The sequence below is a fragment of the Macaca mulatta genome, chromosome X, assembly GCF_049350105.2.
Source record: "Macaca mulatta isolate MMU2019108-1 chromosome X, T2T-MMU8v2.0, whole genome shotgun sequence".
Classification (NCBI taxonomy): Eukaryota; Metazoa; Chordata; class Mammalia; order Primates; family Cercopithecidae; genus Macaca; species Macaca mulatta.
In genome coordinates, this window is record NC_133426.1 from 108,720,588 (window position 1) to 108,746,323 (window position 25,736).

Genomic DNA, 25,736 nt, shown 5'->3' on the forward strand with positions numbered 1-25,736 from the left:
GTCACTGTGTGGAGCATAAATTTATTTTTTGTTAGGATTAACACAAAGAGAATACAAAGCCTATTTTTTCATATTCCTGGTGATTCCGAGTTGGATTCTGGAATCACAGTGCAACTGAGACCAGAATCCTGGAATTTGCATTCACAGGCCATTGCACTTTCTACTATCCCATTGTGATCCTCAAATACTTAGTGGTACTGCTCACAAATAAAGGGAGCACCAGTGTAAAAAATCTGTCAAAATCAAAAAATTCAAAGGTAACACCCTCTGGTCCTCTACCACTTACAAATTCTTCCTCCTTCGGTTTCAAGTATCTAATTGGTCACATTTTCCTAACCTTAAACTGAGTTTGAGACTCAATATCAGCTTCTATAAGATGTAGAAAATATAAAATTATTACAATTTCACAGTGTGATCTCCCCAGAGGTATTAAGTGCCAAGTGTTTATTGCCCCTCCAACTCCCAAAATAATAATTTTGGATGGGAAATGATCATTTACATAAAACAATATGTAGAAATTAAAACACTTTAATATAAACATTTCCAGAATATAGACTGACTTTTTATATCAGTACTTTTTGAGAGCTTTTTAAAACTATATATCATCTAAGTTTATTATAGACTGTTTCATTTTTCCACTTTCAGAACTAGAAAATGCAAAAATACACTGCAAATTAGATTTAACAAAGAAAAAATCAGTTTAAGTTATTTCATACATATTCCTTGGAGAAAGCTGAGACACATAAACACAGAAAAACAACAATAAAATACCACCAACACTAACACAAAACCAAGCAAAGAATTGATTTTGTAATGCTTGGTAATTCTGTCCTTTAAAATAAATTATCTCTCATGAGTAAATAATTCACTATCACAGCAATTTGATGAGCAGAAGTAGAGACAACTTCATTTAGGGAAATTACATTATATGTGAGATATGTGAGAAACATTTAATAATGTTTTTTCTTTTTTAAGAAAATGAAGGAAAGTAACTTGAGGAAAAGGCATATTGAATACTTTTACTTCACTTGGCTTTTTTAGAGATTTAAAGTAGCCATCCACCTAGAAAAATTCCAATAACATGAATTTTATAAAACCAAACTTTTTTTTTCTTCAACTTTGAAGGAACAAAACTAAAAAGTTGAAAATCCTACAGTTGATTCATCCCAAATCACTGTCTCTTCTGTCTTAAGTAGGTTTCTTTTTCTCTTAAGTTCTTTTGTTCTCATGTTAGTGTTGTTCAGAGGCTAGGTTTAGGCTTTTTGTTGTTGTTGTTGTTTCTTCAATTAAATTTCAAGTTTTCTTAAATAGCTTTCCTGAAGTGACACTGACGTGTCCACCTCTCCTTTTCTTCATCTGATCTTCTTGCTTTTGTCTAAGTCCAGTTTCTTAGCTGATTTCCTCAATTAATCCTTGGGCAAACAAAACTAAAAGTTCAATACCCAAGAGTAGACTCATTCCAAAACACAGATTCTTGTCTTTTCTTTAACAGGTTACCTTTTCTCTTATGTTCTCCTTGAGTTCTTATGTTCTTTCTCAGAGGTTAAGTTTAGGCTTTTTTTTCCTCCTTTTAATTCAATTTAAAATTTTATACAAAAACTAAGTGTCCTGAAGTGACACTGACTGTATCTACCTCTCCTTTCCTTCATCGGATGTTCCTGTCTTTTTCTAAATCCATATTGTTTTGTTTTTTTTTTCAATTCAACCTTGGGTAAACAAAACTAAATATTCAAAATCCAAGAATAGACTCATCCCAAAGCATTTCCTCTTCTGTCCTTTCTTCAACAGATTTCTTTTTCTCTTTCCTGTGCTTACGTTCTTCTTTCTCAGAGGGTACATTATGGCTTTTTTTCTTTTTTCGATGCTTAAGCTTTCCTGAACTGACCCTGACTCTATCCCCCTCTCTTTTCCTTTGTCTGATGCTCTTGTCTTTGTCTAAATCTGTATCTTCATAACTCTTTTTCCTTTTATGTTTGGACAGCTCTTTCTCTGGCCTTTCTTTGCCTTCTTCCAGGTGTCGTTTTCTCTTCTGATGTTTCCGTTTATGACCTGCTTGATGGTCAGTAGTATTGTTTTCTGAGGAGAGGTGCTTGTAAACTTCAGATTCTACACTGTATGAGCCAGAGTTATTTTCTTGCTGATTAAGGCTCAAGGGTACTGGTTTTTCTGGGAAACAGTCTCTGGTGAGTTGCCAGTAGCTAACAGAATCTAGTCTCTGTTTGCTGTCATGAGCTGGTAAGCAATGAGGTAACTGGTTTTCCACTACTTGTGAAATACTGTATGGTCCTGAATAGGTCTGGAAAGTCTCACATGGGAGCTTTTGCTCCAACATTCTGTGTCTGGGTCTGACATCAACCATTTCTCTGTTCTTATGTATTTCTACAGAGCTATCTCCTATCTTTCTGAAACAAGTTTTTGGCTCTAGTCCTCTGGCTTTCTGCACTTTTATGTAATCTTCAAGTTCATCTTGGAAAGAATCATATGTCCTTTTTGAATGGGTTGGTAACCACTGAGGTAATTGGTTTTCCACTGGTGAAATATGGTATGGTCGTTGGTAGGTCTGGGAAGCCTCATGTGAAAATCTTTGCTCGCACATTCTGGATCTGGGTCCAGAATCAACCATTTCTCTGTACCCACGAGTATCCACAGAGTTCTCTCTCACCTTTCTGAAACAAGTCTTTGGATCTAGTCCTCTGGCTTTCTGTACTTTGATGTAATCTTCAAGTTCATCTTGGAAAGAGTCATATGTCTTCTTTGAATGAGGTAACTGCTTTTCCACTGCTTGTGAAATATTGTATGGTGCTGGGTATGTTCGGAAAGTCTCAAATGGGAGTCTTTGTTCAAATATTCTATGTCTGGGTCTGGAATCGACCACTTCTCTGTATCTGTGGGTTTCCAAAGAACTCTCTTCCATCTTTCTGAAACAAGTCTTGGGCTCTAGTCCTCTGGCTTTCTGCATATTGATGTAATCTGCACACTCATTTTGGTAAGAGTCTTGTGTCTTCCTTGAATTCTTCACTAGATTGATAACAATGGATTCTCTGTAAAGAAGACAGTAGAAAATTCTTATTAGATTGTTTTATTCTAAGTATTTTCTTTGCTCTTAAAAGTATTAGTCTGAAAAAAGAAAAACAACAAATACCCAAATTTTAAAAACCTACTTCATTATAAAAGCTATAAATTGTGAATTTTTATGCCAAAAAAGCAGCATGGACAGTGAGAACCTACCTCATTATAAAGCCATAAATCATGACTTTTTATGCCCCCAAAAAGGAGCATGGACAATGATATATCTCCCAGGTACCTCACAATTTTTATGCAAAAAAAAAAAAAAAAAAAAAGGAAATTTCCTCAGGCCCAGGATGAAAGGGAAGAAGGGTATAAAGTAGCAGATATATCTGATGTTGTCGTAGCACTAAAAATATTAAGGCATGTTGCAATGTATGGGTAGGGAATAATAATATTTAATGTCCTGAGAGATGCTCTGATTTGAATGTTATATCATTTTTAAAGTTTTCATTAATTCCTTATATATATCTTATAAATGTGATAGGTGTTTATTCTGTAATATTGAGATTTTTAAAAATCTAAATTATAAATCTAGCCAGGTGTGGTGTGTGTGCCTGTATTCCCAGCTACTGAGGCTGAAGCAGGAGGATCTCTTGAGCCCAGGAGTTTGAGGCTGTACTGCACTATGATGGAACCTGTGAATAGCCACTGGACTCCATCCTGGGCAAGACAGCAGGAACCCATCTATGAAAAAAAGGAATGTAAATTTAGGTTAATTGGGTAAGTCAGACAATTTAGCTTCTAAATATTCAGATACAAATAATAGAAATATTTTCTACTACAATAAAACAATGTAACAGAAAGAATATGTCTTGATTTTATTTTATTCATTTTATTTTATTTATTTTCTTGAGACAGGGTCTCACTCTGTTGCCCAGGTTAGAGTGCAGTGGTGTGATCATGGTTCACTGCAGTCTCAACATCCTGGACTCAAGCAGTCCTCCTACCTTAGCTACCCAAGTAGCTGTGATGATGGGTACATGCCACGAAACCTGGCTAATTTTTCTTTTTTCTTGGGTACAGGTAAGGTCTCACTATGTTGCCCAGACTTGACCTCAAACTCCTTGGCTCTTCCTCCCACAGTGCTGGGATTATAGGCATGAGTCACCAGACCTGGCTCTATGTCTTGACTTTAAAAGCATCAATACAAAGATAAATAGTCAAATACCCTCTGCTACCTGAACTACCCAATCTCCAACTGTCCATTCAATTCTCCTCTCCTTGAAATAACAGAACAAAATGGACTAAATATTTATTGAACTCCTACTATGTGCCAGGGCAGGCACCTTACACATATTATATTTCCTCATAACAATCTTATATAAGAACTGACCAAAGTTACACACTTGGTAGAAAAATGGATCTGGTATTCTAATCCAGGTCCATCTGATAGCAAGACCTTTGTTCTTAACCACTATACAGCACTGGAAAAATGGTGACTGGATCACTGAATCCCTGGAACCAAGCTAACCTTCCAGAAATTCTCTGAATTTGTGTGATTAGTGTGAGAGTGATCCTTTAGCATCTCTCCAAAGAACACTGCTCTCTAGTCAGGAGGGTTGCCAGTTAGCCAGCTTTGCCAGTACACTATCATTACTAGAACTAAAACTAGAACTCCCTGAGGGACACTAGTATGCAACATGTTGCGAATATTACCAACCACATCCAGGTTTAACTCATAGGGACATGAATGCCTAAGAAGTTTGTAAAATACATTGAAGAGTGCTTGACTAGAAGCTCTGGTCTTTAGCATCATAGGAAAATTTTAGCAAAAATACTTACTTAATTTGATGTTCACTTCCTTGCATATGGGACCGGAACATATCTAAAGATGTAAAAGCAATACTACAAATATGGCAAACATAGGTTCTCATACTAAATGCTGAAAAAACAAAGAGTTCAAGTTAAGAAGGTCAGTATACATTTAAAATCACATAATGTTAGAACTGGACAAGAATTTATTAGAGACCATCTACTTGACATTTTCCAATAAAGATGGGGCCCAGAGAGGTCAAATGACTTTGTCAAAGTCACAGAGCAAGTTAGTAGTAGTGTTAGCCTCTCAGAGCCACGCCTCTTAATTGAATGCCCACAATTCTTTTCACTACACCACACTGCTTCTCTAGCTTAACTTCTTCCCTAAGAATCTGCTATCTGTCTACTGACTGTTGCTACATGGAGGTGCAACAGACACCTGAAATTTAGCATGGCCAACCAACCTTTGCCTCTGAATCTCTTAACCAACCTTTTTTTGTTTGCCCCAACTCTGTTTCCACCCAACCAAAACCTGAAACGTCCCAAAACATTAAAAACAAATAAAGGCAAATTTTTTACTCTCTTACCTGAGATCACTGCAGTGCCTTAGTTACCAAAAGTAATTTCCACAGATTTTAGAAAGGAGAGAGGTTCAGTGAGCCCCACTCTCAGGATAAAAGCTGAAAGCAAAATTCTAAAACAAAACTACTAGTTACCACTTCAAAAGAGTCAAAAACTGTACACTAGCAACTATATAGTAACTAGCACACTATTCTGCTTCATAGGTAGAATTAGAAGCAAGGGATACATTAATTTTTTAAAAATCTCATCATCTTCCACTTTATCTTTGATCAGAAAAAGCAAATTAATACATTTCATAAGCCAAATATAAAATCATTCTGACCCTAGGGAGGAGGAAATAAATTGGTACCTGCAAAGACTTTAGGGACAACAATGGTAATCTTCTTTTAAACCAAAAGGTCACCTAATCATTTAAAAGAAGCTAAATTAATTATTATCAAGTATATTGGCCTTGTCTGAGCAAAGACTATTCATAGAAACAGAAGACTGCTTGCAAGGGGAAAGAAAGATGCTGACTTTGAAGAACGTGAGGTTGCACACTACTGACTATTGCGGGCCTAGGAAAACTCAGCAGGTTATGTCAAAATCTGAATGAAATGATCCCTCAAAACTATCCTTTTCTATGCTCTAATTTCATGTGTACTAAGTCACTTTCTGATTATAATTGGTTTTTCATATTCTTTGATACCAACAAAAGGATACCCTGGATGACAGACATCAAGAAAAACTAGGAAATGGAAATATGTATCTCCTCTTACCATAAATCAATAACAGAATGACAATACAATAACTTAAAGTACAATGTTTCCCAGACTTCTGGGAAACCACCTAGGGTGTCAGTTAAAAATATAGATTCCCAGGCTCTCCCCTGGAGAACATGATTCAATGCTTCTGGGGCAGGGACAAGAAATTTCTATGATCACAAATATGGCAAATGATTATCACAGGCTTTGTGAGAAACATATTAAAGTAGTATCTTTCCAGTTATTTTTTATCAGCCACTTTCAAGTTTGTGGTTACTGAGTCCCTGATTTGAGGCTGATCAACTTGAAGATATTAGACTTCTTGCAAAGCTAAGGACTAAACCCAGGAGAGGACATATTCACAACAACCTCTTTCAGGAAATTCTTACCATCTTTTACAGGTGCTGGAACTTAGGCTCAGATTAACTTTGCCAATACCATATATTTTGAGGGCACCCAAGTTGTGCAAGATAAGCAGGAGTCCTGGTTTCCTCTGGATTAGTGTTTCTCAATGCTGGTTACACATTAGAATCATATGGAAAAATTTAAAAATATTGATGTTACAGCTCCATATCAGACCAATTAAATCAGAATCTCTAGGAGTGGAATCAGGCATCCTTACTTTTTGAAAGCTTTACTTATGATTTAACTGTGCAGCCACTGTTGAGCACTTGCCCTAGATCAAGCTTGTGCAACCTGTAGCCCACAGGCCACATGTGGCCCAGGGTGGCTTTGAATGTGACTCAACACAAATTCACAAACATTCTTAAAACATTATGAGATTTTTATGTGATTTTTTAAACTCATCAGTTATTGTTAGCATTAGTGTATTTTATGTGTGGCCCAAGATAATTCTTCCAGTGTGGCCCATGGAAGCCAAAAGATTGGACAACTCTACCCTAGATTATTGGGCCAATAATCTTCATTATGACTATAAACTCAGATTATATTTCAGAGTTTTTACATATTTATTTAATGCTTATAAAGTATACTGTATATAGTGTTCTCCTCAGTTCCTGCTTTCTCTACAAATTACATCAGAAATAATATTCTAATAGAGGTAATACAGAGGTTTAGAAGAGCTGCCAGTCATGTATTAAAGATCCAGAGGGGCATTTCTAGAACTGTAGTCTGATTACCATTACCTTAGCCCTTGGCTTTTTCACATATTGATGTTCTTTATCTTTTTATAGGATTCAGATATCTCAGAAAATGATATATAAAAGTTGCGTAAACCCTTTCTGTGAAGATATGAAACCTATTCATGGCCCCAAGGTCAGAATTCCTGATTGAATCCTCCTGGGGCCTGCCTCCATTCTGTTTCTTATACTCTTCACTCTTTTATTCCAGAGACTACTCCACAGTTCTGTTCTGTTCTTGGCTGTTCTGCTCTCAGCCCTTCTAGGATTCGTTGTTTCTGAGTTCACCCAGAAACTCAGGCTCCTTTACAGCTTGTACCTTTCAGAATCTTCACTAACCTAAAACTTGTGGGGCCTACTCTTCCCCTAATCATACCCCTATCTCATAAGTCTCTGAACTAAGGTCTTTGTTTTCAAAGTATAAATTGGGAAAGTGCATGTCTAATACTATTTTCAATCTTGACTCCATATAAAAATCACTTAGGGAGTTAAAAAAGAGAAAACAAAACATGAATGTTAAATTCCCAGAGACAGTAATTTAATTGATTGGAGGGATGGCCTGAGCAATGGGAGGTCTAAAAGCTCCTCACATGATTCTAATTAGTCAAGGTTGAGAACCACTGGTCTCACATCTTAAATGGGGAAAAGCCAATTGAGAGCTGCACATAATCAAAACTGCAGCTATCAGAAAGAATAGCTAATGGATGCTGGGCTTCATATCTAGGTGATGGGATGATCTGTGCAGCAAAACCACCATGGCAAACATTTACTTATATAACAAACCTGCACATCTGCACATGTACCCATGAACTTAACATAAAAGTTGGAAAAAAACTGCATGTGAATATGGAATTTATGTTATAAAGAAAAATAGAAAACGTCCAATTTACCTATTTTAAAATTATGACAGGACAAAATATTTTTACAAACCTAACATTTGTTACAAACCTATTCTGTGATGGGTACTATATATACTACTTCAGTTAATTATTATTCAATCCTGTAAGAGTTACATTATTTTCATTTTATACCAGAGGAATCTGTAGTGCAACTTGGCAAGTGACTATATCTCCAAATCTATGTTTATCCCTCTATACAACACTGCCTCTCAATAAACAATTTGCAAATATGAATTGAGAAAAAATTATGTCCTCATTACCATATAAAGCACTAAGAAGGATACTGCAGAATAAAATATAATCCTTTGTCTCAGGGAAGCTAATTCCCTTGAGGGGCTATAACTGATGCAATTGTCAATGAACAGTAAAGCCTATGAGAAATCAGAGAAAGGAGAGAATACAAAGAACCAGAACAGTAAGGGAAGTTGTGATGGATCTTTGAGGACAGAAAGGATTTGAATTTGTAAGAAAGCAGGTAAGGGCATTTCTGGGGATGAAAATAATTTCCTGTATGGCAGAGATAGAAATGAGCACAATATGTTGAATCCAAATAATCGGTTTAACAAACACTGAATACCTTTGTGGCACCAAGCATCAGGTTAGATGCCAGGGATACAAGATAAATAAAACAGCCAAGTTGTTCACAAATCCAGTGTGAGAAAGATACATGAACAAAATATTTCAGTCTCACTTGGTAAAAGTAAGAGAGGTATGTTTAAGAGGTATGCAAGCACAAAGAAGCAGGAGCACTTAGCATACTATGGGGGTCTGAAAAAGGCTACTGGAAGAGATAATGTCTTAGCTAAACTTGGAGGGATGATGAATAGTTAACCTGAAAAGAGTTGAGAAGAGTGTTTTAGGGACAAAAATTCATGAAAATAGCATAGAAGTGCTTACACGAACTTCTTAAACTTTGGAATTGTTGTAGAGTAAAACATAAGGGAAAGAGATGGGAAGAGGCAAAATGGGTCAAAGAAAGACTTATATGTTATGCTAAGGAGCCCGAATTTTTTATTCTGTGCTTTGGGAAACCTCAAAGTGTATTAAGTGACGTGGTTGGTCAATTGTGTGTTTTAGATGAGTCTCTTCTGTGGCTGCAATACAAAGGATTAATTTAAGAAGAGTAAGCCTAGAAGTAAGGAGATCAGGCAAGACATAATGAAAACATGGACTAGATAGGTCTCAGTAGGGGTAGAGAGAAGCAGGGAGATTGGCATAACATTTAACTTTAAAACTGGCAAAAGTTAGTGACGGAATGAATGTGAGGGATAGTGGAGAGGAGAGAATCTAGAGAAGTCTAAAATAATTCCCAGAAACCTAATTTGGTAAGTGGGTGGGTGGTGATCCCATTAACTGAAATTGGAACTTCAGATGTATGTGTTGTTTTAATGGGTGGGAGAGTAGGCAATGGTGAATAGTGTAAGTTTGAACACAGGGTCTAAGATATCTACAAAACTTTCATGTAAAGGTGTCCAACAGGTAGTTATATACAGGAGTATGAAAGGCAGAAGATAGGTCAGAGAGATTTTGGAGATGTCAGAACATGCGGGTGGATAGTCAAAATAATCAGACTGGATGAAATCTCCTGAAGATAATGTATAGGTGGGCACAGGAATAGCAACATACTGATAAAACCCTGGAGAATGCCATTCTTTAAAGAAAGATGGTGGAAAAAGATGAGCCTATGAAAAGTCCACCAAAGCAAAGGACAGCAAATTATAAGAATGAACAGGAGAGAGTGATGTCAAAGGAGCTAAATGAAGATGCTCATTGGACTTACAAATTTAGAAGTCACTTTGGCACTGTGAGCAGTAGTCACAGTGAGGTGGTAGACTGGTGGTGTGAAGGCTGAGGGAAGAAGTGCCAACAAATGGCAGTGAGTTGAGTAAATAATAAGTGAAGACAGTAAGAGTGGACTACATTTAAAAAAAAAAAAAAACTTGGTTAAGAAGGGAAGGGGAGAATGTAGTAGTTAAAGGAAAACTCAGGGTTACAGGAGGGTTTGGTTAAACCAAGATACTTGGTAGTAATCCACATCTGAGGGCCAAATTTTTCTCGATGAAATCACAAAGGAGCTTGTCTGAGAAGTGTGAGGAGAAGGAATGTAGAGCAGGGGAAGAGAGTCTTGAAGAATGATACAGGTTTAAAATTGTCGCTAAGGGGAAAGTGAAGGAAAAAGAAACAGATTAAGTAGGACTAAAGGCCCAAAGAGGTTAGCTACCAAGACTCTGAAAACATACCCAATCTCTAGGTACCAAGACTCTGAAAACATACCCAATCTCTATACTTTATAATTTTCCATAGCATCACTCAGTAGGCTTTATGCAGAAGTAGAAAATGTAGAGGGTGGAACTGATCCAGGGATGAAATCCTGCTACTAGGGAGTGAAAGAATAACAATGAGGTACAAGTAAAGCTTTCCAGAAGGTTGTTACGGCATTAAGGTGTGAGGTGATGGTAGTAGAAATGTAATGAAGGGCTACAGAAAGGAGAAATAGTTCTAAGATTTGCTAATGGATAGAATATAGATAATCAGGTAGTCAAAGATACCCTCAAAGAGTCAAGTGTAGGTGAATAATAAACATTGGAACTACTAGCAAAGACAGAAAATTTGGGAAATTCAAGTTGATTGTAGAGATTATTAATTCCATTTCAGGTATGTTGAGTTACAGGTGAAGGTGAGGCATCTAAGTGCAATAATGGGGCCAAAAATTAGTAAGATAAACAAAACGAATACAATAAATAAAAAATACATACATACTTTAGTTCCATATCGTTATGGTAGCCATTCCTGTGCTAATAAGATCTGAGCTGGATGAGGGATATGAAGAAAGCAGTGAGAATGATGAAGAAAAAGAGAAAGATTAGATATGGGAGAAACATATATAAACAACAGCAGATGGAGAGGAAAGCAGACAGTAGAAAATGGGTGATGAGTGAAACAGTTAAGGTGGCATATGTTAAATTATTACCACTTGCTCACTTGTAATGAGGGCATCTGCTGTTACTGTTCTTTGAAATTCTCATTAGCTAATTAAAATTCTCCAGGTATTTTTAAATGTTCAAATGTTTACTACTCTCAAAATGAAAGAGCCAAGGCAGGGTTGAAAATATGCTGAGCTCTTGCTTCAGAGGCTAATGTAAAGTGATTCCAATGACTGGATAAAATTATGCTGATGATCATCCCCTCTCCTCCACCATCAGATGAGAATTTCACCAAAATCCTTCTTTCCTCATTCTAATAACATTAAAACTTCAGAGTGCCAAAACGGCCCTCCCCATTTAGAAGTGACAGGAGTGCACACACTTCTCATAGTTAAAACTCAGTTCAAATTTACCTAATGCTACAAAATTAGAAGCCACTTATTTCAGATACACTCAACCTAGCAACGGGAAAAATACCTTAACAAGTGAAAGTTGTCATTTCTCTGAACATATACTCCTATTTTCAGAAACCCTATCACTTGCATTTCTACACTTGCCTAAATCAACATTCTTCATAATACTAGATAAAAACACGTATCTCTATGTAACTTGCTGGGATATGCTGAATCACACTAAGTAGAAACCTGAAAGAGTAGAAAACAGGATAAACACTCAACAAATAAAGAAAATTAATAGTTCTCTGATACATATATTAAGCTAATCTCTATTGAAGTGGGCCTATTTCTGTGCCAGTTTCTATCTATAGCACGGAAATACAGATGAATTAGATGAAGTCCCTTGCCTCAAACACCATACATTCTAATTGGAGACAGACACAGGAAGAGATAATTAGAAATGCAGGTTAAGGAAGCACATAAGATTAACCTTGAAGTAAGTGAATGAGTGGGAGTTAGCCAGGAGAAGTGTTATGGGGATATTCCAGACAAAGTGGCAGCATGAAAGAGGACATAGACACAAAAAACAGGGTAATAGTTTCTGGAAACCATATGTGGTTTGCAGGTACTGACCCACATAGATCATGCCAGGAAGTAGCAGGGGATAAGCCTGGAGAAGGCAGGCAGAAACAAGATGGTGGAGAGCTATGAAGCTTAGATTTTATATTTAGAAGATGAAGGAACAATGAAGGATTTTAAAGAAGGGGAATGACATGGAAATACTTACACTTTAAATGAAACACTCTAGTGGTTAAATTGGGGGTGGGTTTGGGGAAACAAAACTGGAGACAGAAAGAGTAGTTAGGAGGTTGTGGCAATCGCTTCTCAAAACTTATTCAGTACAAATCACCTACAGATCTTGTTACAATGCAGATTCTGATTCCGTAGGTCTGCAGTGGGGCCTGAGAGTCTTTGTTCTAACAAGTTCCCAGGTGATGCCAATGGTGTTGATCCACAACCCACACTCTGAGTAGTAAACCTCTAGGAAAGATCTTGAGGACCTGAACTAATGTGGGAAGCGTAGGGCTGGAGAGAAGGGGAGAGTAGTATTCAGGAGGTAAAAGAGTCACAGCTTGGTGCTTCATTAGATACACGAAGTGAAGAAGGTGGTGTTTGGGGGTTCATAGTTACTTGCCGGTTTCTACTTTGAATGACTAGGTGGATGTGAAATGGCTATGAGGCATCCAGGTGAAGCAGTAGCTGCCTTTTGGATATGTGAATCTAATGCTTGACAGAAAGGTCATAAGTATACAGATGAGAAGTGAAACCAGGGAAATAGAAATTGTGTTTGCAGAGTAAGGTCAAGAATGAAACCATGGGAATACCTACATCTAGGTAATGAATAAAACAAGAGTCCATAGAGAAAAAAGAAACAGCAATAGAGAAGAACCAGAGCATAAAGAGTTACATATGACAAAGAATAGAGTTTCAAGGAGGAGAGAAGAATGAACATTTTCACATGAAGGAGAAAGGCTGGGTAAAGAAAGAACTGAAAAATAATAGTAAGTGGAGGAAAAGAAGTGGGTGGAAGAGAGAATATGAAAGGGGAATAAAATACACTAGTAGTGAGAAGGTGCCTGTGGGGGGAAAAATGAAAAAAAAAATATGGTTAGAAGAGCAAGTGGATCACTCCAGTCAGGATCAGTCTCTTTACTGTGCCTGAATTCTTGCCACTCTTTCTTAGCTCCAAGCCCTTTGGTTCACCCTTTCTTCTTCCCACTTCTATCCACTGAAAATCATCTAAATATATGAAGATTTTTCTGGACCATTATGCTTCACTCATCTAGTTAACAAAAAAATGTACACAAAAAGGCTTCTGTTGGCTCTTTCAGTGAAGTATTATTAACCTAACTAGTTTACACGCTCGCTCCTTTAGGGAAATGTATTCCCAAGACTGACTAGCCTAGCACCAAAGAGACACTTAAAACATACTTAGTAAAAAATGATATAAACACATGATATTAATTTAAAATGCTTCCTTATGTATGTACCTAAGGATCCTTATTTACCTAAAATAACATGAAACCATGAGAATTCCTATATTTGATACTAAAATCGACAGGGGTCATCTAAACCATTCAGGTTCTCATTTCCTAGGAAATGAACAGATCAAGTTAGATGGACTTGAAAGTCCTTATAAAACGCTATGATTCCATGAATACTATCAACCTCTCACTCAGTAAGAGTAAAATGGTATGCAAATAAGCTAGTATGCTTTATAAAATACAAACTTCCTATAAAAAAGTTTTGGGATAATTTTATGTTTACCATTTGCATTTGATTTTGCTGGAAGAGATTTCTCTCTTATTTTGTCTACAAATGTCTCCCTGGCTTCATTTTTTTTGTGTTTTTTTTTCCCCAACATAATGTTGTTAGGTCATTAATGGACTATTAAAGGAAGCAGGATAGAGCTTGCAAAATTTGTTTGGATTACTCAAACCCAAATCACTGCTGGGAGAGGAAGGCATAGTCTTGTCTTTAATCCCACCTGGAGGAGGCTTGACAGGAAGGGGCTTCAGGAAGGTTGACTCTGCAGAAGTAGTAAGAGGCACTCCTGCTGAAATAGTTGTAATAAGAAGGGATAAACACATTTTCAGATATTAGAACTGCATTTATTGTAAAGTACTAGGGAAATTTAGAATTCTCTAAAAACCCACTCCCTGGACTCTTTTTTTCAACAGATAGCTGCTGGATAAAGCTTCTAAAGTAAAAAAAAAAAAAAACTTCCTTCTGTGAGAATGGAAATGTGAATATGAATTTGTCACCAAGTTTGATATGAGAAGGAAGAAGTATTCTGTATTAGGCATTGCCTAACTATATTCATATAAAAAATCAGTGAAAGTATGATAGCCATCTTACGATTCTTTGAAAATAGTGAGGATAAAACATATACTAACTTCTAAGTTAGTCTTTCTTGAGTAACAAAGTAAGGCATCTATTCACTCTACATTTGTGATGTTTGCATCAGAATAAAATCGATGCAGTTGTTTAAGGCTATAAAACTATACATGTTCCTACAATTCCAGTATTTCATAGCTCTTTTATTTATCCTCCTCTCTAAGCCCAAGTTGATAAATCTTGGGACTGAAGATAAAAGTTTTATAAGATGTTTTTTCTTTTAGGGCACACTGATGCTATCTTATCTTTTGAATGACAGGCCGAAAAAATGTATAAAAATTAGAGACTAAATTAAAAAAAACAATTCTGGCTTCATTTATTAAGAAAATAAAAGTTTTAATAACATATCTCGTGGCATTGACTTTGCTGGGTGACTATGAGTTCAAAATTGATGTATCATGGTGAATTTTCCATGCCAGGCATGCCTTAGTCCTAAAGTGCTGAAGCTACAAAGAATGTGGTAAATTATTTATTACAGAGGGTTAATCATCATTTTTTGTTCTAGCACATGCATTTATAAAAATACAGGTTGGGTTTTCCAGGGTATACTCTGACATCTTGGGTAACTTTGAGTCAGTTTTCTCATATGTGCTGGTGACCCAACATCACTGGAAGAAGGAAAGACGCAATGTTTTATAATTCCCTGTTTCTTTAGGATTTAACATAAAATAAGTACTCAGTAACTAACTGATGATGCTAGTAGTACTTTATATTCATAGGAAGAAAGAAATAGGCTGTCATAACAGAAAGAGTCAGTAACTTCTTTTGCCTACTGTTAGTAGGAAACACATAATTATATTATGGTGAAGACATTGATTTGAACACTCATATGAGATGTTTTGGAAAATACTAACGCAAAAAAGATACCAAGGGGAAGAAGTAAAAAGTGAAGATTTTATTATTTGATTAGAAATGGACAGAGCTCCAGCTGCTTACTGTTGTTTCTTTATAGCAGTATAGCAAATCACTTGCTTTTGTTTCAATTTGGTGAACTGAAAAGGAGAGGTCATAACATTTCTTAAAAATCAACTAGCAATTAAAATCTCCATACTAAATAACAAAGACAGAAACAGAGATTAACTGGGAAGAAGAATAATAATCAAGTTATTTCAACTGGGGTGAAAGTCTCCCCCAATAAAAAGGATATGGCAGAGTTAGACAAAACATGATAGGTAGATCCTTCATTGAATATCAGGAGGTGAATGGAACCTTACCCATCTCTGGTTGAAATCCTGATGGAGATGTCTGATCATGTTCCTCCATTAATTGCTTCAGTTTTTTAGCATGGACCTGTCCCACATAGTGAGACTGAGCAATAAATGGAGAGCTAAACATCATGTTGCAGAGATCACAAAATTTATTTTTGTCGACTCCTTCATACCCATGCACCTGAAATAGGCACAATCTTGTTAGAAAGATTCAATAACTCAAAGTTTAGAATTACACAATACCGACACACATCACTCACCTGAAAATTCTCAACATGCATCTTCATTTTCTTACCAGGCACTTCATTTTGTTCCCCATGCATTTGAAAATAAAAACTAACATTTTGAGCATGTTTTTCACCCTGAAAAAAGATATAATATGACTTTGTTTATTCAATAAAAGAGTCATTCAAAATTTACACCTTTCTGAATTTGAGGATGGCACTCATGTGTGTTAATATATTTAGTCAAACTTGGAGCAGACTCACATGATTTCAAATCTCTGTCAGTTAAAATGAAAATAATGCTAAATTTAGAAGCTAACAACTTTTAGATTCTTGTTTTTGAAATGGATTCCTAGTTGCTGCCCAATATCAAATACCTTCTTTTTACTTAGTTACAGATCTTGAGCAATGTACCCAGCTAAAAGACTATGTTTTTCAGCCTTCCTTTCAGCAAGATGTATCCACGTAACTAGATTCTGGTCAATAAGATATAATTTGAAGTGTTATGTGGAACTTCTGGGAAGCCTCCTTAAATGACTGGGCCATAATCCCTTATTCTACCCTTCTTCCTTGCTGCTTTTGGAATTAAGATACAAAGGATGGAGTTCCAATAGTCATCTTTGGACCATGGTGGACATTGAGGAGGAAAACCAGTTCATCAGAGCAGAAAGACAGAAAATGCCTGCTGAGCGTGGTGGCTCATGCCTGTAATCCCAGCACTTTGGGAGGCCGAGGTGGGTGGATCACAAGGTCAGGAGTTCAAGACCAGCCTGACCAACATGGTGAAACTCCGTCTCTACTAAAAATACAAAAATTAGCCGGGCATGGTGGTATGCATCTGTAATCCCAGCTACTCAGGAAGCTGAGGCAGGAGAATCACTTGAACCCAGGAGGCAGAGGTTGCAGCGAGTCGAGATTGCACCACTGCACTCCAGTCTAGGCAACAGAGTGAGACTTTGTCTCAAAAAAAAAAAAAAAAAAAAAAAAAAAAAAAAAAAAGCCTAGGTCCCTAATAATGTTATAAAGCTGTCATATCAGCCCTCTACTACCTACCTTACAAATTCTTTTAGTGAGAAAAGAAATCCTCCTGGGTTTAAGAGACATTAGAAATAATCTCTAACAAATATATAACCAAATATGTAAGAATAACTAAGATGTTGGTGTAGGGGGAAGGGAAACTAACATTTCTTGAGCACATAATGTGAGATAATCACTCTCTCTACAGAATTTTATTTATTTTTAAAATTATATTTTTCCATAAGTTATTAGGGTACAGGTGGCATTTGGTTACATGAGTGAGTTCTTTAGTGGTGATTTGTGAGATTTTAGTGCACCCAGCACCCAAGCAGTATACACTGCACCATATTTGTAGTCTTTTATCCCTCTTCCCCCCAAGTCCCCAAAGTCCATTGTATCATTCTTATGCCTTGCATCCTCGTAGCTTAGCTCCCACATATCAGAGAGAACATACGATATTTGATTTTCCATTCCTGAGTTACTTCACTTAGAATAATAGTCTCCAATCTCATCCAGATAACTGCAAATGCTGTTCATTTATTCATTTTTATGGCTGAGTAGTATTCCAGTGTATATATACCACAGTTTCTTTATCCACTCATTGATTGATGGGCATTTGGGTTGGTTCCACGCTTTTGCAATTGTGAATTGTGCTGCTATAAACATGCGTATGCAAGTATCTTTTTCAAATACTGACTTATTTTCCTCTGGGTAGACAGCCAGTAGTGGGATTGCTGGATGAAATGATAGTTCTACTTTTAGTTCTTTAAGGAATCTCCACAATGCTTTCCACAGTGGCCGTACTAGTTTACATCCCCCCCAGCAGCGTTAGAAGTGTTCTCTGTTCACCACATCCACACCAACACTACTGTTTTTTGATTTTTTGATTATGGCCATTCTTGCAGGAGTAAGGTGGTATCCATGTCCTTAGCCCACTTTTTGATGGGATTGTTTGTTTGCTTCTTACTGAGTTTGTTGTAGATTCTGAATATTAGTCCTTTGTCAGATGTACAGATTGTGAAGATCTTCTCCAACTCTGTAGGTTGTCTGTTTACTCTGCTGACTGTTCCTTTTGGTGTGCAAAAGCTCTTTAGTTTAATTAGGTCCAAGCTATTTATCTTTGTTTTTATTGCATTTGCTTTTGGGTTCTTGGTCATGAAATCCTTGCCTAAGCCATTACGTAGAAGGGTTTTTCCAATGTTATCGTCCAGAATTTTTACAATTTCAGGTCTTAGGTTTAAGTCTTTAATCCATCTTGAGTTGATTTTTGTATAAGGTAAGAGATGAGAATCCGGTTTCATTCTCCTACATGTGGCTAGCCAATTATCCCAGCACCCTTTGAATAGGGTGTCCTTTCCCCACTTGATGTTTTTGTTTGCTTTGTTGAAGATCAGCTGGCTTTAAGTATTAGGGTTTATTTCTGAGTTCTCTATTATGTTCCACTGGTCTATGTGCCTATTTTTATACCAGTACCATGCTGTTTTGGTGACTATGGCCTTATAGCATAGTTAGAAATCAGGTAGTGTGATGCCTCTAGATTTGTTCTTTTTGCTTAGTCTTGCTTTGGCTATGTGGGCTCTTTTTTGATTCCATATGAATTTTAGAATTGTTTTTTATAATTCTGTGAAGAATGATGGTGGTATTTTGATGGGGATTGCACTGAATTTGTAGATTGCTTTTGGCACAGAATTTACTGTAGACTGCATTTACACAATATTGATTCTAGCCATCCATGAGCATGGGATGTGTTTCCATTTGTTTGTGTCATCTGTAATTTCTTTCAGCAGTGTTTTGTAGTTTTCCTTATAGAGATCTTTCGACTCCTTGGTTAGGTATATTCCTAAATTATTTTTTCTTTGCAGCTATTGTAAAAGGGGTTGAGCTCTCTTGATTTGATTCTCTGCTTAGTTGCTGTTGGTGTATAGAAGAGCTACTGATTTGTGTACATTAATCTTGTATCTGGAAACTTTGCTGAATTCTTTTATTAGTTCTAGGGGCTTTCTGGAGGAGTCTTTAGGGTTTTCAACGTTAACGATCATATCATCAGCAAACAGTGACAGTTTGACTTCCTCTTTACTGATTTGGATGCCCTTTATTTCTCTCTTTGTCTGATTGCTCTGGCTAGGACTTCCAATACTATGTTGAAGAGGAGTGGTGAGAGTGGGCATTCTTGTCTTGTTCCATTCCTCAGAGGGAATGCCTTTCAGCTTTTCCCCATTCAGTATTATATTAGCTGTGGGTTTGTCACAGATGGTCTACATAATTTTAAAATGTGAAATATACCCATTGTATGGGAAATAACAGGAAACAATATAATCAAAACCCATACCCACTACTCAGTTTTAACACTTTGTTGCATTTCTCTCAAATTTCCTTTTTAAAAGAGGTAAAATTTTACAGATACAATCCTATACCCTCATGCTCACAATCCTTTCTTCCTCTCTCTCTCTCTTAAAGTTGGTGTACCTGATTTCCTTTCATGCTTTTATTCTTTTACTACACACACGTATCCATAGTTTTATTTATTACTATCTTGTAAAATTTTTTTATAAAAATGGAATCATTTGATACATATTCTTTTCAAATTGCTTTTTAAAACTCAGCATTTTATTTATAAGATCTATTGATATTGATACATACAACTCTAGTTCATTCATGCTATAATATTCTACTCCATATGCTACCTATCCAGTTCCCTGTTTAGGACAATTATCTTTCAGTTTATTTTGCTAATACAAGCATTGCTATAATTAACATATATAAATAGATCTCCCAATATACATGTTCAAAAGCTCCTTTAGAATAGATACCTAGAAGTGGAATTCTTGGCCTATAAGGAGTGTGGATTTTCAACTTTACCAGGTATTATAAAATTTTGAAGCAGTTTACATCTCCAAATGCAGCGATGAGAGTGTCTGTTTCCCCATATTATCTTGAAGTGTTAAGTGTTATTAAATTTTAATTTTTCTCAGTATTATGGTTCTTATATGATAGTTTATTATCATTTTAACTTGCATGTCCTGGATGATCACTAGTGAAGTTGAGTATCTATTCCATGGACTGTTGACATCACTTTCCCATTTTTCTATTTGCTTCTTGTTCTAATTGATTTGTAGTCCTTTCTATATTCTAGACACTAATCCTTTGTTAGTTATACAGGTTATAAATATCAACTAATGTGAGGCATATATTTTTAACTTAGTTTATGATTCAAAATTTTTTAATGTCATATAAATTTCTTCTACAGATATTGTGACTTATTTGAAAGCCGTGACTTATTTTAAAGGTGAAATTGTTGTAGATATAGGAAACCAGGCCAATACAATAAAACAGGATAAAAGCCTCAAAAGAAACCAATATGTATGTGGAAATTAGCATACAATAGAGGTGCCACTACAAATCAGTAAAGTAAGGATCGACTATACAATAAATAGTGCTGGAACAACTGGCTATCCATATGAAAAACCTGTTGTCACCCTCTATACACAAAAATCAATACCAGATGGATTATAACATAAGAGGTAAATCTTCAAAGTTTTAGAAGAAAATAGAGGGAAGTATATGACAAAAGTGTATAGAATGGTTTATTAAACACATAAGCACAGACACAAAAGAAATATTAATATTAAAATTAAAATTCAAAACTTCTGCAATACTGTTATATTTTACAGTACTATACTGAGAGAGTCTGTGCATCTTTTTTTGCAAAACTGCATGTGTATATGTATGTGTGTGTTCAAAAATCATATTGGAATCACAGAAGCAAAAGAGAAATTCAATAATGGTTAACTACAAGTGATAGAATTATAATTTATATTTATTTTCCTGTATTTTTGCCTATTTTCTAAACTGAATAGTACTTTATGATTCCATAAAAAGCTGTTTTTCCAATGTAAATTAAAATGGTTCAAATGGATCAACTGTAGTTATCACAGAGCCCCCTGACTGTCTGTCTCTGTTACTAATTCTAAATCTTTGATCTATGGAGTCTAAAGATGTGCTAGGCACTCTCATACATTTGATTTCACTTAATTCTCACAAGTATAGTAAGAGATTTTTACCACTCTCATTTTACAGGTCCAAGAAACATGCTCAGAAAGGTAAAGTGACTTGCCAAAGCTTATGTAACTAGTCAGTGGTGGAGTTAAGACTTAACCCCACCTCCTCTCAATGCACAGTCAACACTATTTCCCTATCTGTAATTATAGGAAATTAATTTCAACCAACATTAGGACTAAAACATAATTACCAATAAGATTAGCAATAGGAAGAACAAGATGAGGTGTTTAAAAAAGTAGAACTGGCATTACATTAGTTTTAATTGAATGCGTCTAGTATTTTTGGTAACCTAGATACCAGATATGAAAGAAATCCAACAGCTCATCAGATGATGTAGAAACATGAAGCAACACCAAATGAAGGGAAAGAACAATGGATATGAAATCAGAAGAAATCATGTTTAGGCTTAGTCATACCAGTGACTAGCCATGGAGAAGTGTTAACCCTCTGGGTCTCAGTGTTCTAATCTATAAACTAAGAGAGTAAGGACATTAAACACTCTCTCTTTTAGCTCTAGGATTCTACATTCCTGTGTCTAAAAACATGTGGCTCAATCAAGTGCAAGACTGGTTTGTTTTGTTTTTATAGTCTTCATTTGCTATAAAGGAAGACTCTGGGAGTTCTACATAATATCCCTTGATTCACATTAATAGTTTCCTATGCAAGCTTCATAATGCCTCCCTTATATTTAATACAAGGGTGGATGGCTTGATGGATACAAAGTGAGGCAGAGTGGTGTGAAGAAAAGAAAACAAGCTTTGGAGTAAAAAGACTGAGTTTAAGTCTGAATTCCCCAAACTTAAAGTAGTATATTACCATCCCTGTCTGAGCCAGTCTCCTCATCCATCAAAGGAAAATAACACTACCTTTTTCACAGGATTCTCATAGCAATCAAGTAAGATGACTTATGGGACGTTTACTTGCTACATTTAAAAATCTGCTTTAGACCCTATTCCCATTATTTTTAACCTACCTCATAATGTGAAATTCTTTGTGATTCAAACTGTAGCATCACTCCACATACTTGACAAAACTTATCTGTAAAAAGTTCAGCCTTTTCCTCCTGTTCATTCCACATGGCATCTGTGAATAAAAAAGGGAAGACAAATATATCACGTTAATAAATATTTAGAGGTATCATTTTTCATTCCTTAACTATGTATGATTTCATATGCCACTTCAAATTTGAGTGCTTGTGAGGCTAGAGTAACAGCTCTTTGTTTGAGTATGCAATTTAACACACACATACTAAGTATCCCTCTAATGACAGATATGGCAAGAGTTATTTATTTAGTATGATAAGTCTAGGCAATGGCATTCTAAAAGAATCATTATGGGGGCACCAGTAACTTCATGAGCTTCATGGAATGACTTGGGACACCAGTAATTAAAGGCTGGGTTTAAAAACCCAGCCTTGGCCAGGTGCAGTGGCTCATGCCTGTAATCCCAGCACTTTGGGAGGTTGAGGTAGGAGGACCGCTTGAGGTGAGGAGTTTGAGACCAGCCTGGGCAACAGAGCAAGACACAATCTCTAAAAAAATAGAAATAAAAATTAGCTGGGCATGGTGGTAAGCGCCTGCGGTCCTAGCTACTCCAGAGGCTGAGATGATCACTTGAGCCCAGGAGGTCCAGGCTGCAGTGAGCTATGGCTGTGCCTTCCAGCCTGGGCGACAGCAAGACACTGTTTCAAACAAACAAACAAAAAACCTGAAAACCAACCAAACAAACAAAAAACAGCGTTGATATTTTGCGTTTAACAGCAGACAATCCTAAGAAACACTTTGTTTTAGGACTGTCACTTGTCACAGGATTCTCATTAAGAATCAAGAGATTTTTACCACTCTCACTTTACAGGTCCAAGAAACATGAGCCTTCAATGTTATCTAGAAATCACAAGGAACCACAAAGTATCTTTGCCCATAGTGGGCAAACATCCTTCATCATTGTACAAACACTAGCATACTAATGTGGCCAAACAAGTCTCACACAATCCCCTCAAAGCTATAATGTAATGTTCGTATACATATCTAGAAATGTATACTATAGTGTTTCTCACTGTAATAAATAACACATGCCAAAACTTTCTGCATTTACACTTGAGGTCTATACTGTCATCTAAACTTCTTAAGAACTACTCTGTATTCTTCCAAAGTTTATCCATTTTTCTATACAGTATGAGTCACAAACATCAAAATTCTCATTGTTATTTGGCTATCAAAGTGAATAAGTTGGTACCACATGCTTTCACAGAGACGCCAATTGCTTATTAAATGAATAAAAAGTTGTAGAACAAATACAATACATCAAATTCCCAATACTAACAAAAATTAAATGTATACACAGAAGAATCTGGAATAAAATAAACCAAATTTAAAAATGGTTAACTCTGGTAAGTGGGCCTAGAAAAGGAACAAGGAGAGACAACTTAATGTTTAACTCTCTGTATAACTGTCTTAATTTTTGCAGAAAAGCAAGCATGCAGGACTTTCTAATTAAAAGACCATTAGGACAGACATCATCAAGATGGTGGAATAAGACTCTTCAGCACTCATCTCTCTACAGAAACATCAATTAAAATAACTATCCACAAATGAAAATACCTTCACAAGAGCCAAAAAACTAAAACACAAAACAAATATGCAGGAGATTATAGCAGCACCTGGGTGTAGCACAGAAATAAGGTGCAAGAAGGTAGGAAAGAAAGTTTTACACTATCAGCATCAGCCCTCTACCAACCCTAGCATACAGTGGAAACAGATACCCTCTGTGTGAGAGGAGAGGGAAGTGAGCACTGAACTTTGATTCCAATTCCAAAACTGGACCCACCCCAGTAATATCCAGTGCTAGGAAGACCCCCACAGCCCTAGACTCCAGGACAGTACCAGTGGACTCAGCCTCCAGGCTTGCTCCAGTGCCAAGCTGAATCATTCAACCCCAAGCTCCAGGACTGCACAGTGGACTTGGTCTCCAGGTTACCCCAACATCAGGCCAACCTCAGCAGCACCATGCCCTCGACCATCTCCAGCATTGGACTAGCTCCCAAGGCTCCTGGCTTCAGGCCAGGGCCAGCCCCAGCACCCGGCCAACTCCCACAGCCCTAGTCATAAGGCTGGCACCTGCAGACTCAGCCTCCAGGCCAGCCCCTGGAGGGAGCTAATATAGGCCCCAACAGGCTGGTACCCACAGACTGAGCCTCCAGGCCCACCCCAGAACCAGGCAGGATCCCACAGTCCTACCCTCCAGGCTGGCTCCTGTAGCCCTTGCTGGAGCTCCTATATCTCAGTGTTCCAGCAGACCCAGAGCCCAGGCCAGTTCCAGTAGACCACAGTGCTGGACTTGCCCCCATGAACACAGGTGCCAGGACCATCCCCGTGTGCCCAGGTCCCAGGCTGGCCTGGTGGCTCCAAGATCCACATTAGCCCCCAGGGACCTAGCCTCTAAGCTAGCCCTTGCACACGCAGCCTTCAGGCTTGCTTCTGCAGACTCAGGCTCCAGGCCAGCCACTGGAGCTGAGTCTGCTTCAGGTTCCACACTGGTCCCAGCACCAGGCCCCAGGCCCCAGGCTCTAGAGGACCCAGGCTCCAGGCTTATTCTAGAAGACCCAGGGTCCATGCTCACTCCTGTAGACCCCAGTACCAGGCAGGACCCCTTGGAATGAGGCTCCAAGACCACCCCTGCAGACTCAGGTTCCAGGTCTATCTCAGTGATCCCAGGAACCAGGCACCTCAGTGATCATTTCAATAATCCAAGATACCCCAGTACTAGGCTAGCCTCCATGGACTCAGGCTCCAGGCCCATGCTAGCGGACCTAGGTGTCAGACCCATCCAGTGTTCAGCCATCCCCTATAGACTCAGGTTCAAGGCTTACCTCAGCACCAGGTAAGCCCCTGTGGACCAGGCTTCAGGCTGGCTCCTGTGGATACAGGCTCCAGGCCTGCCCTTGTGGACACAGGCTCCAGGCCCATTCCCCAAGACCCAATCAACAGATCCACCCCAGTGGATTCAGGCTTCAGGGCCAACCCTGAAGACCCAGATACCAGGCCCACTCATCTGCTGACCCAGTTAGCAGGCCAGGCTGCCCAAGGACTCCAGCAACAAGCGCATCAGGGATCATACCAGATGGCCTGCCTGGGAATCTCTGGATGGGCTAACTGGTAAAGGGCTTTCCCAGAAAAATTAAGTCTGAAAAAAATTGGAATAAGTCCTTACATTTCTTTAAATGTGCAGACATTAATGTAAGACAATGAGAAACATGAAAAACCAAGAGACATAACACGACCACAAGAACACTATTTCTTAGTAGCTGACCTCTATACAAACTGTCTGACAAAGATTCAAAATAACTGTTTTCAGGAATCTCAAGAAACTTCAAAAAAAAAAATAGAGAAACAATTTAATGAAATCAAGAAAACAATAAATGACCAAAATTAGACATTTAACAGAGGGACTGAAATTATATTTTAAAAATATCAAATAAATTCTGGAGCTTAAAAATGCAATGAATGAAATGAAAAATGTAATAGCCTCAACCTCAGAATTGACCAGGCAAAAGAAATAATCTATGAACTCAAAGATAACCTATTTGAAAATATACAGCAAGAGAAGAAAAAAAAGAATGAAAAGGAAAAACTAAACTAGAGCAGGAGTACTTATATTAAATAGAAACCACTGAAGATACTTATTTTTAAAGTTATGTTAGATATCTTCACCAAAGCTTAATTTTCAATACCATTACATGGACTAAAAAGGCTTACTTTTAGAAGT

The 25,736-nt window shown here is 37.2% G+C and overlaps 1 protein-coding gene across 12 annotated transcripts in view; it reads right to left on the reverse strand.

Moving 5' to 3' along the window:
• Nucleotides 1–512: 512 nt before the first annotated feature.
• The window catches only part of ZMAT1 (zinc finger matrin-type 1), a 47,897-nt gene continuing 22,673 nt past the window's right edge, over nucleotides 513–25,736 (reverse strand). For 2 of the 12 annotated variants that reach the window (XM_015127836.3, XM_077989202.1), the window contains exons 2-7: nucleotides 21,946–22,055; nucleotides 15,933–16,034; nucleotides 15,679–15,853; nucleotides 14,055–14,123; nucleotides 4,852–4,951; nucleotides 513–3,041 (exon numbers count right to left, since the gene is read on the reverse strand). In XM_015127836.3, the coding sequence (XP_014983322.2) occupies nucleotides 1,730–3,041; nucleotides 4,852–4,951; nucleotides 14,055–14,123; nucleotides 15,679–15,853; nucleotides 15,933–16,034; nucleotides 21,946–22,055 (1,868 nt within the window). In that variant the 3' untranslated portion in view covers nucleotides 513–1,729. Of the gene's footprint in view, nucleotides 3,042–4,851; nucleotides 4,952–5,411; nucleotides 10,111–10,461; nucleotides 10,565–10,943; nucleotides 13,907–14,054; nucleotides 14,124–15,678; nucleotides 15,854–15,932; nucleotides 16,035–21,945; nucleotides 22,056–25,736 lie in introns of those variants that run through there. The other 10 variants (XM_077989204.1, XM_015127837.3, XM_077989203.1 and 7 more) reach the window with 10 other exon arrangements.